The sequence below is a fragment of the Rhincodon typus genome, chromosome 7 (genome assembly GCF_021869965.1).
Source record: "Rhincodon typus isolate 14 chromosome 7, sRhiTyp1.1, whole genome shotgun sequence".
Taxonomy (NCBI): Eukaryota; Metazoa; Chordata; class Chondrichthyes; order Orectolobiformes; family Rhincodontidae; genus Rhincodon; species Rhincodon typus.
In genome coordinates, this window is record NC_063338.1 from 17,358,258 (window position 1) to 17,372,140 (window position 13,883).

The 13,883-nt window shown below is 41.5% G+C and overlaps 1 protein-coding gene and 1 long non-coding RNA gene across 7 annotated transcripts in view; one reads left to right on the forward strand and one right to left on the reverse strand.

The window, feature by feature from the left end:
- The window catches only part of LOC125483488, a 39,963-nt gene that overhangs the window by 10,422 nt on the left and 15,658 nt on the right, over nucleotides 1-13,883 (forward strand). Inside the window, exons 2-3 of one of the 2 annotated variants that reach the window (XR_007262453.1) lie at nucleotides 1,357-1,637; nucleotides 1,883-2,073. This is a non-coding gene — a long non-coding RNA (uncharacterized LOC125483488). Of the gene's footprint in view, nucleotides 1-1,356; nucleotides 1,638-1,882; nucleotides 2,074-13,883 lie in introns of those variants that run through there. The other variant, XR_007262452.1, reaches the window with a different exon arrangement.
- Nucleotides 6,596-13,883, reverse strand: part of LOC109935313 (abl interactor 2) — a 138,184-nt gene continuing 130,896 nt past the window's right edge. For 4 of the 5 annotated variants that reach the window (XM_048598792.1, XM_048598794.1, XM_048598791.1 and 1 more), the window contains one exon: nucleotides 9,184-13,020. In XM_048598792.1, coding sequence (XP_048454749.1) covers nucleotides 12,845-13,020 — 176 coding nt within the window. In that variant the 3' untranslated portion in view covers nucleotides 9,184-12,844. Of the gene's footprint in view, nucleotides 9,108-9,183; nucleotides 13,021-13,883 lie in introns of those variants that run through there. The other variant, XM_048598793.1, reaches the window with a different exon arrangement.

Below are 13,883 nucleotides of genomic sequence, written 5' to 3' on the forward strand. Positions count from 1 at the left end.
CCTATGATGCTGCTTGGCCTGCTGTGTTCATCCAGCCCTGCACCTTGTTGTCCCCGAACTTTCAACCTTGATTTCCACTGTGCTCCGTAGCCGATAGCTGCTGTTCAATTAAGTTTGGCCAACTTGACAGAGGTCGATTTCCCCCGCTGTGGGTCAATTTAGAATGTCCAATTTTGGGCCCGTGTTCTGAGGAAGGATTTTTTTTCTTCACAGATGCTGCCAGACCTGCTGAGCATTTCCAGCAACTTCTGTTTCACCCGGTTTTAGTGTATGGTCAAGCGTATAGTCATTTCGGGACCGGCGACCCTTCCTCAGACGGTCGCCGGACCCGAAACGTTAACTCTGATTTCTTCTTCACAGATGCTGGCTGACCTGCTGAGCATTTCCAGCAACTTCTGTCTTTGTTCCTGATTTACAGCATCCGCAGTTCTTTTGGTTTTCATTAAACTGGGTGATCTCCTTATTGTCAAATTGTTGCTTGCGTGTGTTTGCCGTGCAAGAAATGGCTGCCGCATTTTCCCCTATTACAGCAGAAATTCTACTTCAAAGGAACTTCAGCGAATGTAAAAAACTCCGAGATTTCCTGCCTTCGTGAAAGGCGCTACAGAAATGTAAATCTTTCTTTTAACTGCAATCCTAAAGTCTGATTACTTGCATATTTTTCTCCTCCAAGTAAAAATTCTTTCTATTGCCGTATTCACTTGCATTAGCAGTTTTAGTAAGCTGTATACCATCTTATTACCATTTGCTGAAGACAAATTTAACTAATAGACACCCATTGGGAAACCAGTACATTACCTTGCAATTTGCAGCATCACCTCCCGATCTTGCAGCCGAGTACTCCCTCCAGTGGCCTCCCGCGCAGCATCTTCCAGACAACTGCACGAATCTGCAATAATATCCCACCCAGAGTGACATGTGGAAAAAACACATTTAGGACACTTGAACGAGAGGTGGCACAAATCGGCTGAACCAAATCATGCACCGTGTCGTGCAGGTAAAAGAGCAAGAATACAACTGGATTTGGAGAGTGCGATGCTCCCTACGTTAACTGGCCGATGGACAATCTCTGGCGTTACAGATTTTCAGTATTTGGATGAGGCACTGGCGACTATCGAGTTTTGGGGATGTCACTTGTACGTATCCAGACGGCGAACTAAATTTCACACAGGCATGGCAGATCTTGGGTTTATTAGAGACAACAAGGTGCAGAGCTGGATGACCCTTGATGAAGGGTCTAGGCCCGAAACGTCAGCCTTTCTGCTCCTATGATGCTGCTTGGCCTGCTGTGTTCATCCAGCTCTACACCGTGTTATCTCAGAATTTCCCCAGCAGTTTTTTTTGTTTTCATTTCAGGTTTCCTTTTGAGGTGGTTCGATCCCGAGAATGGACGACTTTATTTGATCTCATTAAGGCTGTAGGAAAAATGCATTTGGCAAAATGTTAAGCGAGTGAGGGGCAGACCAATAACCAGGGTCTCTGCTCATGGGTGGCCCGTGCGCCCTGCTGGGAAGTTTATATGTTGGTGATCAAGGCGAAAATAATGGTATTTCGGTGAGGAACAGCTGTACACCATGAGGAAGGCAAGGCTGCGGCAAGAACGTAGCCAATTGGATACGAAAAAGAAGTCCAGAAAGGTAGGATTTGTTTCATGGCTCAGTACTAGGGCCTCATCTTTTCACTGTTAATTTATATATGCCTTAAATGAAAGAATGGCAGTATCCATCTTTGTCTCGGGTTGGGGGCCGCTGTGTATCATTCATGAGTGGAAAATCTTTTGCTGACGCTGCCTCATGAGTGGAAATCCCTTTCACCTCTGGCAGATACTAATAGCGTAGGACCAAAGTTGGCTAAACGATTTTTTTTGCTGTCCTTTCACCAGGCTCTTTTCCACCATCCGGTCTAGTCATCATCTGTTTCTCACGGCAGGGGTCAGTCAACACAGCGGTCATACTCTACGCCATTCGAGTTATTCATAATTCCTGGCTGTTTTTCCCTTGCGTTGCGCCGGTGAACATCACCATGCTCACGTACCCCTAACGGGACGCAGGAGGCCCTGGCAAATACTGTGGAGACGCGGAGTTGTCCAAGGATTAGGACTTTCCTCTCACCTTGCTGGTATCCTTCGAAGAGAATAAAAATGAAATCGGTTCTCTTTGGTACCAACAATGTTGAAGGATTTGGCAGAGAGCAGCCCAATAAGTGAAAGGTAACCTGTGGAACACCACTCTGGATTTTCTGTTGGAGTTTATTCCTTTAGACCTTCTTCCCTCCCTGGAAACGCAGTAAGGACGGAGGCTGCAACTCAACCTTGTAAAATACCTTTCACTGAAATTTGCAGATGATACCAAGTTACAGCATGAGTGGGTGGAAGCACAGTGTTGCAAAGGGACATTAGGGGATGGGTAAAACTGTGATGGATGAAGTTGTGCAATAAAGTGCAAATTCGTCCACATTGAACATAAGATTGATGAACCATTAGTGAAGACACTTAAAGGTCCAGAACAATATAAAATTTATAAAACAAGTATTTAGGTATGAAAAATAATAAAGGCTAATAGAATGTTGGCTTTTAGTACAAGGGCTTAATATTAAAAAGGTTGAAGCAATGTCATATAAACCTGGTTTTGTACCATTTTATGGACTGCTTGTAGTTCTGGGCAGCATACTTTGGGAGGGATACACTGGTCTTGGAGATCGTGCAGGACAGATTCATTTGATAGTGTAACTGTTCCATAAGGGCTTTCACATGAGGACAGGTTGCATTGACTGCAATACTTTGTATTCCCTTGAATATAAGTGATTATAGGATGATCCAGTTGAGGTGCTCACCAAGATCAAAGGTAAAGGGGAGAGAGGAACAATTCCCTCTTGAATCCAGAACAAGGGGGCAGAACTTTAAGATTATATCTAGACTGAGTTTGAGATGTTTATAAGCTTTCTATTACACAAAGAATACGGGAATTCTGGAGCTCATCACAAAGATGTTGTTGAGGTTGGAAGGTCAATTGAAAAGTTTGAAGTTTGGGGTTTTGCTTTGCTTAAATGATGCAGAGCCATTGCTAATGAATAGAGGTAAACAAATCAGCCGTGCTCCAACAAAATAGCTGAACAAGTTGAATAGCCTATTCCTGCTATCTCGCCATGTATCCCAGAAGGAGGTGGGAGCTAAGATGTCTCACAGGATGGGTGTACCCGCAAGTGAGCTAATGCTTGGAGTGAGATACTGCAGAACAATGTCCCCAGGAGGCTTTTGTGAGCTACCAGAAGAGAGGTAAATCCTACCATGGATAGACTAGCTATTCCAACATCTGTTATTGGGAAATTATCAATAGTCAAAATTAATAATGGAGTGATGGAAAATCTTACATTTTCTGTTGATTAGGCAAAGTCAACATGGAGTTTTAGAAGGTAGCTCATACCTAATGAATCTGATGAATACCTAATGAATTTTTTGAAAAGGGACTAAAGTAATGGATAGGAGAATGACAGGAAAATCATTCACTTTGTTAGACTGAGCAACAGGAGACACGTTGGGGGCTGATGGACAGGTACAAGAGAAGTATAGGAAGTGCTGGGATTAAATTAAAAAGAAGAAATTAGTAAAGCAAACACATCATGTCATAATATTGGCAAGTTAATTTACAGAAAACCCAAACATACTTTATAAATAAATAAAGACCACAAGGATAGCAGAGCAGGAACAATTTTGGGGGTCAGGGCCTTAGCAGAGAGAGACAAAGTAATTAGCAGAGAGATTAGACAGAAATTGGGAAGGTTTTTCACTCAGACGAGCTGGGGGTTAAAATACATTTTATGAAAGGCTGATAGGGACAATAAGTCTCCACACATGAAGGAAATTTGAAAATAGCATTAAATGCTGTAATGTAGTCTAGTGACCAAGAGTTAGAAATTTGGGTTAAAATGGATAGCTCTTTTTCTTTTTTAACTCCAAGGGTTAGAATAACAAGGAGATATTACAAACTAGGGCTGCATTCCCTCAAATCTATAAGATTACAGGCTGATTTGATCAAAGATTTCAAGATATTGAGGTGAAATTGTAGGATAGATTAAGAGAAACTCATTTCACTGGTTGAGAAATCCATGACTAGGAAATATAGCCAAAACATTAAAGCCAGATTTGTCAGGAGCTAGGAAACAATACCACACAATGGCTAGGTTGGGAGCTATCTTCCACAAATGGCTGTTGCTGGTTCACTTGATAATTTCTTGTTAACCAAATACATGAAGGGAGCAGGGCAAAGGTTGAGATTAGATTACAGCCAAGAACTCTCCTCTGGTAAAACAGGCTGGAGGAATTGAATAGACCTCTCCAATTCCCACAGTTTGGGAGGAAAGCGAAATATTGAATGGCTGATGTCTCTCAATAGTTAATGAGGCATGGTACCACAGTATGAATTTATCCCAGGAGAAGCTAGTAATTGAGTGAAGGTCCAGAAAGTGAGTGAATCTCAAAAGCAGCTACAGCTAATGGTGATACACCGGAGGACAGGTACATGCTCTCTCATTCCCGGAGAAAAAAAATAGAACCTTAACCTTAAAAGGAGCTATCAAATGACTGGTTGACATACAAGGTCCTCCAGCTGGGAAACAAGGACTCATTAGTTACAGTATTAATATGCTCATTGTATGGTTGTCTGTATTCAGGGTCTTAATCAACAGCAATTTGCATTTGTATCAAGGCTTTAATATATTAAACGTTACAAGGAGTTCATAAAAACATGATCAGAAAAAAATACTGACCAGGCCATGTAGAAAGTGTGTGTGTGTTGTGGGGGGGGGGGGGGGGGGGGGGGGGGGGGGCACCTTTAAAGGAATTTGAACATAAGGATTTGAATTTTCAAATAGTCAACCTTCCTGTTCAGTGGCTAATCTGTCAGCCAGCTTGTGAGTAATACGCAACTGAGCTTTTCAACAAATTAGGATAACGACAGCAGAATTATGTTTGACGTGACGGTTATGAAGGTTTGCAAGGTGGGAGGCCAACTTGGAGAACACTGGAACAGACCAGTAAAGAGGTAAGGCAGGCATAAATAATGGCTTTAGCGACAGTTACATTGAAGCAGGTAGGTTGGTTGATGGTCTCAGTGAACAAGCATATATGGGGTCAGAATCTAGCTGTTTTCTACCAGTGATTAACAATTTCTCAAATGATTCTTAAATTCCACTGAACTAAAACACACCAAGTGCAGTACCCAGGGTACTATCACCTTGTGGTTCTGATACTGAACGAGCAAGCTGAATGTAAAGAATTCCATTAGAAGTTCTTTAGTCATAAATTTTCCTTCTGATGAAAGATTGCTGTTTCCAGATCTGCTGACTGTTTCCAGCACTTGTTTTTATTTTGGACCTCCAGCAACTTTGCTGAAGTAAACCCGCTAATATGTGGGCAAAAGATCTGGAAATGTCATACTAGTATGAATAGCTAATATATTTCAGGAGAGATTGGTCATTCTCCCTCATCAACTCCACACTATATGGTTGACTCTTAATTTTATTTGCTCCTGGGATGTGGGTGCCACTGGCTGGCCAGCATTTTCCTGTTTCCTGTTGCCCTTGAGAAGGTGGTGGTGAATTGCCTTCTTGAATTGCTGCAGTCCACAGGCTGTAGGTTGACCCACCATGTTCTTCAGGGAGGAAATTCCAGGATTTTGACCCAGCTGTGAAGGAACAGTGACATATTTCCAAGTCAGGATGGTGAGTGGCTTGGAGGAGAACTTGCAGGTGGTAGAGTTCCCATGTATCTGCTACCCTTGTTCTTCTATAGAGAACTGGTTGTGAGTTTGTAAGGTGCTGAGCAGCTTTGTTGAGTTTCTGCAGACCATCTTGTAGATAATCTTGTGGATAATACACATTGCTGCTACTGAGCGTCAGTGGTAGAGGGAATGGATGCTTGTGGATGTGGTGGCAATTAAGTGGACTGCTTTGTCTTAGATGGTGTCAGGCTTCTTGAGTTGCACTGATTCAGGCAAGCAGGGAGTATTCCATTACACACCTGACCAGTGCCTTGTATATGGTGGACAGGCTTTGGCGAGTCAGGAGACATCAGGTTACTCATTACAGTATTCCTAAGTCACTGATCTGCTGTGTAGCCACTGTATTTTTATGAAAAGTCCAGTTCAGTTTCTGATCAATAGTAACTTCCAAGATGTTGATAGTGGGGGACTTAGTCACGGTAACACTATTGAACGTTAAGGAATGCTGGTTAGATTGTCTCTTATTGGAGATGGTCATTACGTGGCATTTGTGTGATGTGAATGTTACATAATAGTCTGAAGGCATCTAATAAACTAACGTCTAATTTCTTAGAGAAGGGTGTTTTCCTTCTCCATAAAGATGAGGGTAGGAGCTTGAATGTGGAGTCAGTTCTGAGGAAATGCATTAAAGTAAAATCAGTCTAAGCAGATTTAACACTTTACATAAAACAAGTCAGTGCCAGAGCTAGGATATTAAAGCACACAAACAACTGAATCACTACTTCTTGCTCATGTGTTCAATCAAAACCCAGTCATACAACATTTTATGTAAATAAAGTTCAATATTTGTATAGGTCACTATAAACATGCTTTAAACATTCCAGTCACATCTTTTTATTATTTAAGACTCAAAGCCTTTAAACTTATTCATTTCTTATACACAGGATACAGTTAATTCACAAAACTTTATTCTTGCAGGCACAGAAAATATACAGCCATGTCCCCACCCATTAGAAGGAGAAAGAAGAAGATCTAAGTTTGGTGCCAGCAATTAAATCAACCAGTGTCTTCCCTACAAGAAACCCGGACCCTTGGTTGACTGACCTCCTGACCCTTCATCCCAGGAACTTCCAACACACCCAGTCAAAGCTTATTTTCAGCTGTACTGGCTGCATTAATGAGCAATGGATCATAAGCATACCTTCTCAGCCTCCTTACAGAGGATGTGTTTGGTTGGGGTCTTCCTTATGCAAAATCCCTACTACCCTTCCCCACACAAAAATCATTAAGTAGTTTTCCTGTTCAAAGCAGATGGTGTTGTTATATTTTTCATGAAAAACCAGAGTCCTTGATACCTCCTTCAAATTTAATTGTAAAAATGGCTAGGTTCACAGTTCTTTCGATCATCCTAGTTGTCACAGAAAACAATGAAGTTTTTTTTTTACTGGCTATAGCTATTACTCTAACAGTTTGTCTACAATGCTGCTTTTAAAAATTGTGTAATTCTTTAACTTCTCCAATCACAAGAAAACTGTGAATTTCCCAATAAGCCTGAGGGATTCTGCTTCCTTTTTTGTAGTCTCAAGTCAAAAATGAATCATAGCTTCAAGGGAGGTGTTGTGCTCATTCCAGTGTACAATCCAGTGTTGACTGTTAGAGCTGCATGGAAATGTGTAGAAGGACATGGGGGCTGTGTTAGATTGACTTCAACAGATATGTGGCATCTACTCGAGGCTGTCTCTCATCTGTGCATCAGGGGGCTATTCAATCATGAATTGCTGCATGATTGCAGCAACTTGCATTTGAGCCTGATTACTTACACAACACACACACCTTTTTATGTGTATGGATATAGACCCTTCGCTCCAACCGGTCCATGCCAAACATAATCCCAAACTAAACTAATCCCTCCTACCTGCTCCTAGCCCATATCCTTCCAAACCTTTCCTATTCATGTACTTATCCAAATGTCTTAAACGTTGTAGTTGTACCCACATCCACACTTCTTCAGGAAGTTCATTCCACACGTGAACCATCTTCTATGTAAAAAAACTTGCCCCAAGTCTTGAAATCCCCCATCCGAGGGAAAAGGCATCTCCTACCAACTGACTGAGCCATTGACAGATGGTTTTGAAATGGATAGCATTATGCCCCCAGCAACTTAGGATGTCAGGAATTTTCTCTTTGTTTTTTTGAAAACAGAAAGAGAATGGATAGTTTCCAAATGCACTGCAGACCAGTACTGTAGAACCTCAGTAAAACTGAAAACCTCTAAGTTCTAACATATTTGCTGTTCCCAGTACTTGTAACATTTTAAGGGATCTGCTATTTCTCCAAATTTCACCAGTTACCCTTTACTACTTGATACAATATTTTCTAATTAGGTGGGTTGCTTAACTGGAGAAATCTGAACCACAGGGACAAACGTGCTCAGTTGGGAAATGAAACTAATTGTTACGCTTTCCTAGAAAGATCATTCCTGGAGCCTTAAATTTTCCCTCTCCTGTATGAATCTGGTGAGGGATTCGGAGGGGGGATGAAAGGGACAGAAACCTTGAGAAATCTTCAGCTTAACCCCAACTGACCCATTGTGTATGAGTTGAGCGTGCAGAGTAGGCAGACATAACCATCACCTTAACTAACCTGCGCAAATATCTGGTAGGGGTGACAGGATAGCAATCAGCAACTATTAAGAACTCCCCCTCCTTAGCCCACGAGTCCAGAGACCTCTATCACGCAACACAAACTCGGGGTCTTCTGGTTCAAATGCCTCTTGCACTAAACTCACTGGTGCACTTGTCATCAAGTGAACTCTGACTGTATGAACCCAATAAAAACCCTTCATAGGCCAGGAAGCATTACACTGAGGTCAAATCAACCCAGGTCAAAATCAAAGGGATACAATTCAATCTGGCATGTGACCACTGTTACTGACACACTTTGGGAATCTTAACATTTTAGCCATGAATGTAAACCCCATCACTACCCCCACAGGAAGTAGACAGTGAATAAAACTCTTGCAGCAGTGAAGGGAGGCTGCTGAAAGCAATACTGGATCAAGGAGAAGGCTGGCACACAAATGATCTTCTGACCCCTTTTCAAACAAAGCACTCAAGTCACGCACTGGAGAAAGGGGGTTGGGCAGACAGGCATAGTCCAACAAGGGAGAATCAGAAATCCAAGAAAAATGGGAGGGAGACAAAATGCTCACTTGAAGAAGAAATCAGTGCCACTGTGCAAGTTTCTTCTAGATTTATTGCCTTGGAATGTGTGCTCACTTCAATGAAGGGGCATTTGGCAGTGTCCCAAGTTGCTGCTCCATCATACAGCAAAAAACCCTACACTCCTGTGCCAGAATGGGGCATACAGAACAAAACATGTCTTGTCCACCTGCAAAAGGAAATAACAAAGTTTAGTCTTAAAAGGGGGACAATGTGAGAAATAAAAGCAAGCTCCAGGACAGGGATTACAGCATGCAGTCTATTCAAACATTACAGACACAGATTCTTGTACATCAGGCTCTAGTCAATATTCTTCACACAGCGTCTTAGCCAACCCAAACGAAGAAATAAAATCTTACAAAATGATGCATAAAACCAGTGAGGATATCTATACATTAGTACTGCATGATACACAAGAAACCAAAGGGTAGACCGATACAACAGAAAGGACCAGTACTACAAGGCCAGGCAGCCATGTTCACTTTATAAAGTATTGGGAGTTTTAGTGGAGTTACACCGTCAGGCAGTTGTTTCATATCTTTTAAGATTTCCGATATCCTGAAAAATGAGGCTAAGGTACAAATACTATTACTCAAATATGCACACTGACTATCCATAATTAACTCTGCCTATTTAATATTTATTATGGTGTACTATAGACAGACATAAATGCACACATATCACCAGTGCCTTTTGCACCCATTCTCACCAAAAGTATTGATTATGAAGTCTGGAAATTGAAAATTGCTACTTAAAAATTTAGAGCAATTATGGAAGTCAAAAATCAGATTACAAGCTCAGTTCTGATGAAGAACAACTTTCAGCCCATTAGTTCTTTTTGCCAGAATATCAACTCTACCCACTTATCAGTGAGGCTTTTTAGTATTTTCACGTCAAAAGATGAGCAAAACCTTGGTTACTCATGTCACCCAAAGGTTAACATGTTTAACATCCTTGTAACTTTTCTCTGAACTGATCAGATGTGGTCCTGGAGACTAATCTGAGATTCCAGGAAAATCGTGTTGGCATTCTGCAAGAAATGGTACTGCTACATATCGTAATGGAGCAATGACCAAATAACTCCAACTAACTTCCTGATGATCTCCCCAACAGCACAAGTTGTTGTGTGATTCCAAGCAGTTTGCTCCCAAATCCATTCTAAATGCAGGAAATAACCACTTAGAATCAGGAATTCAGGTACAAGACCTGATTCCATTTCCCAATTAGTTGCTATAATCTGTAATGATGAAACTTAATTCAGTAATGGCTGTTTCATAGATCTCGACAAGCATTCAGTCTTGCGAAACAGCCAATTGTCCATTTATTCATTTTCAATTCCTGAACCTCCATCCTCTTCTCCTTTGCCAATACAGACACATTTTCTACCAGGGTCAATCAGGAATTTAACAGGAACAGCAACCCTAGGCTGACTGTAGCTACCTATTCCTGTCTGGGCTGAGACTACTTAGAGCCACACAGAATAAGATAGAAGCTGGCAAATTTCAGCCAGGGGATTTTACTCCCAATGAACTGACCCGCTTTTTCATCTATCCAATACTAGCCTTAGGTTTGTTTGCCTTAAGGTGAAATTAATTGCTGAGGGTCAACAATATCATTTTAAAATCCTGAGATACATTTCCCCTACGCTTTTTAGTAGTGTTGTTGTAAGATGAACAAACCCTGTCAATTTGTAATGATTGGTTATGTGCCATAACTATTCTATCATATAAATGTCTTTTTTTTGCCAATCACTTGGTCCCCCTACCAATGGGAAACATTTCTCTCATTTTCTGATCGAGACTCCTCTTCCTGAAGACTTCCACCGAATCTCCAACCTCCCCCATCCCCTTCAAGGAGAACAATCTCAGCTTCTTCAAACTATCCTTGCAATCAAAGACCCTCAGCTCAGAATATTCTCACAAATCTCTCTGCACCCTGTGTAGAGTGCTTTGTCAGTGCTGGACACAACACACCAGCTTAGGCCAAATCAGAGTTCTATAGAGCTTCTTCACATGTTCCCTGCTTTTGTATTCTACACCTCTATTTATAATGCTCAGGATCCCATCAGCCTATTTAATGTAATGGCAGAGCGGAACCAAGAGATCATATGGCCTACTGCCGCTCCTATTTCTACTGTTGTTCTACCATAAAGAGGTGAAAAGTTCAATCTAGTGACCAAAATATACTTGTATTTTTGCAGAAATGAAGCCTTTCAAACCCTAGCAACCTGGCTACAAACTCATTCTTATTTCGGTTCCTGCCCCAATGATACACACTGGGAAATGTCAAAATTATATCAGGATAATTTAAAACCTTGAGCATTCATGAAAAAAGGCGACACCAATCCTACTTGTACATTGTATTAACCTGGCTCAGAAATACTGGTCTATTAATTAGAATAAACATGAAAGCAATCCTGGACTCTAAAACATCTGTAACAGCTGGGAGTGCTATCAATATTATTTAACATATTCAACCAAGAACACTGTGCAAAAAACACAATCATATACATAATAGAATATAGTATACTTCTCATAATATTCATTCCCATGAACTTTCTCCTATCTCTATACCCACTAGTATTGTACCCCAGGGTTATAGTTGACAGACCTTATCCATAGAATTGCACTCCAGTATTTTGGTTGATGGACCTGTCCACAGCAGTAATGCACCCCACTGTTTTGTTTAACAGACCTGTTCCCACGAAAACACACTCCAATGTTATTCAGTGACAGACTTGTATCCACCAGTTCTCACATCAGTATTGTACAGTGACAGATCTGTACCCACCAGTAATGTACCCCAGTGATATACAGTGACAAACACGTATCCGCCAAATACAGCACCTCAGTGTCATTCTGTATTCACCAGTACTGTATCTGTTATACATTGACATACCTGTACCGACTAATACGCTACTCGAATGAAATACAGTGAAATAACTGTATCCACAGTGTATTGTACCAAAATGTTATAGAGAATAAATTGTTCTCTCCAGGCACCACCCAAGTTTGGAATAGTTGAATCTGGAATTGTACTTACAGTGGTTTCTCTCAGTTACAGATGAGAACCAAACACACTAGCCAAAATTTAATGAAATGCTGGTAGCCAGACTGCCAACCAACCCAAGGATACAGGCATGAACTGTGCTTCAGGATACCCTGTACAGGTCTGTGCAACACAGCACTCTAATATATTGCTTCCAGTATACACTCTCCAGCTGACTTCCTTGAGCTTTTGAAGAATGTTTGCTTTGAGAATTTCCTTGCAGATTGCATTTAGGGGGTTGGACAGCTTAATTCAGAATATGGAAGCATAATCACAGAGGCATTTTGTTTGGACCATTATGTGGCAAGGGACTTGCCCTGTAGTAATGGTGGTATCGGTCAACCCTTAACACCAGGAATGACTGCATTACATGATTTTGTGCATAGGTGACAGAGAGAAGAACTGCGTGCGTGCATGTGTGAAACAGAGTGGTTTATGTGTGAGAGTTTAGAAAAGCAGTGAGTGTGAGAAAGGCAGAGTGCCAGAGTGTAGTGTGTGAGAGAGGCAAAGACAGGGATGTATGCATGACAGTACGTTAGAAATACACAGAAGAGGGAGACAGAGAGAGTGAGTGTGTGTGCGCGTGCACGCACGCACGAGACAGACACAAAAAGAGCTCATTTTGCAATGGAGTTCAACAGTCACTGGAGCCTACACCGGCAGCAGGAATAACAGACTCCTGAGAGACAATGCCACTTCACTCTATCCTGGTTGAATAACAAGGTCATTATTTGTGTGTATTGTTTACTCAAATCCTTCATATCAGCTTGTTCCTTTTCCAGCGTGACAGGAAGCCACAGAGTGCGACAGTGCACCAGCAGGAAGGGGGGCAGCTGCCGGGGGGCTGCCTTTAGCATGTCACTCTGCATAATGCATAATAGATTCCACGTAGTTGCCAGGAAACAAACCGGTCACTCCGTTCATCACTCCTTCATACCAGCCATCGTCGTTCTTCTTCAATACATAAATAATGGCACCTTCTTGGAAAGACAATTCATCTTCTTTATCTTTTGAATAGTCATAGATAGCAACCACTGCGAATAGAGAACAGGAACAATTAATACTGGCACAATGGCTCAGGCCATAACCAAGAAAAATGGATCTGTTAAGTAACCTTTCGGTGTTTGGTCTAAATAGCTACTGTAGAAGTTCAGTGGGTTTAGTGCCACAAACAAGGCCAGAATGCATTGTCCATGCCAAACTGCCCTTGATGAGTGGCTTTCTAGGCTACTTCAGAGGGCAGTTAAGGGTCGACTGCATTGCTGAGTCTGGGTCAGATGTAGACCAGACAGGGAAAGGACAGTAGATTTCCTTACCTAACAGACGTACGTGAACCAGATCAATTTCGGCAAATATCAATAATATGTCAAGGTCATCATGACTGAAATTCACTTTATATTGCAGATTTATTAATTGAATTGAAATTCCACCAGTTGCTGTGGTGGGATTTGAACTCGTGTCCCCACGAGTTTGGACCTCTGGATTATTCATGCAGTGGCATTAGCAGTCCTCCACTGTCTCCCCGACTGTACTATTCCAAGTTGTAAACAGTTTTACTTTATGTGCCCTAGCAAAATCTGTGATTTGAACACCTCTGAAACCTCTTCATTGCCATCTCAGGAGAGAAATCCTAGCCACTTCTGTTCCTGCAGTTAGTAAAGTCTTTTGTCCTTGTTGTTCTGGTAAATTAGTGAAATTTGTGGGGCTTGAATTATCCTAATATAGATCAGGATAGTAACATTGTAAAGGGAAAAAGCAGGGCAAGGAATTCCTGAAATGTGCATGATGAAAATTTCTTGAACAGGGTTTCTAGAAAATAAGGATGCAGCACTAATTCTAGCTGTGGGAATGTGGACCATTTTTCAGTGTGGAAACATTTGGTGAGCAATGATCATAC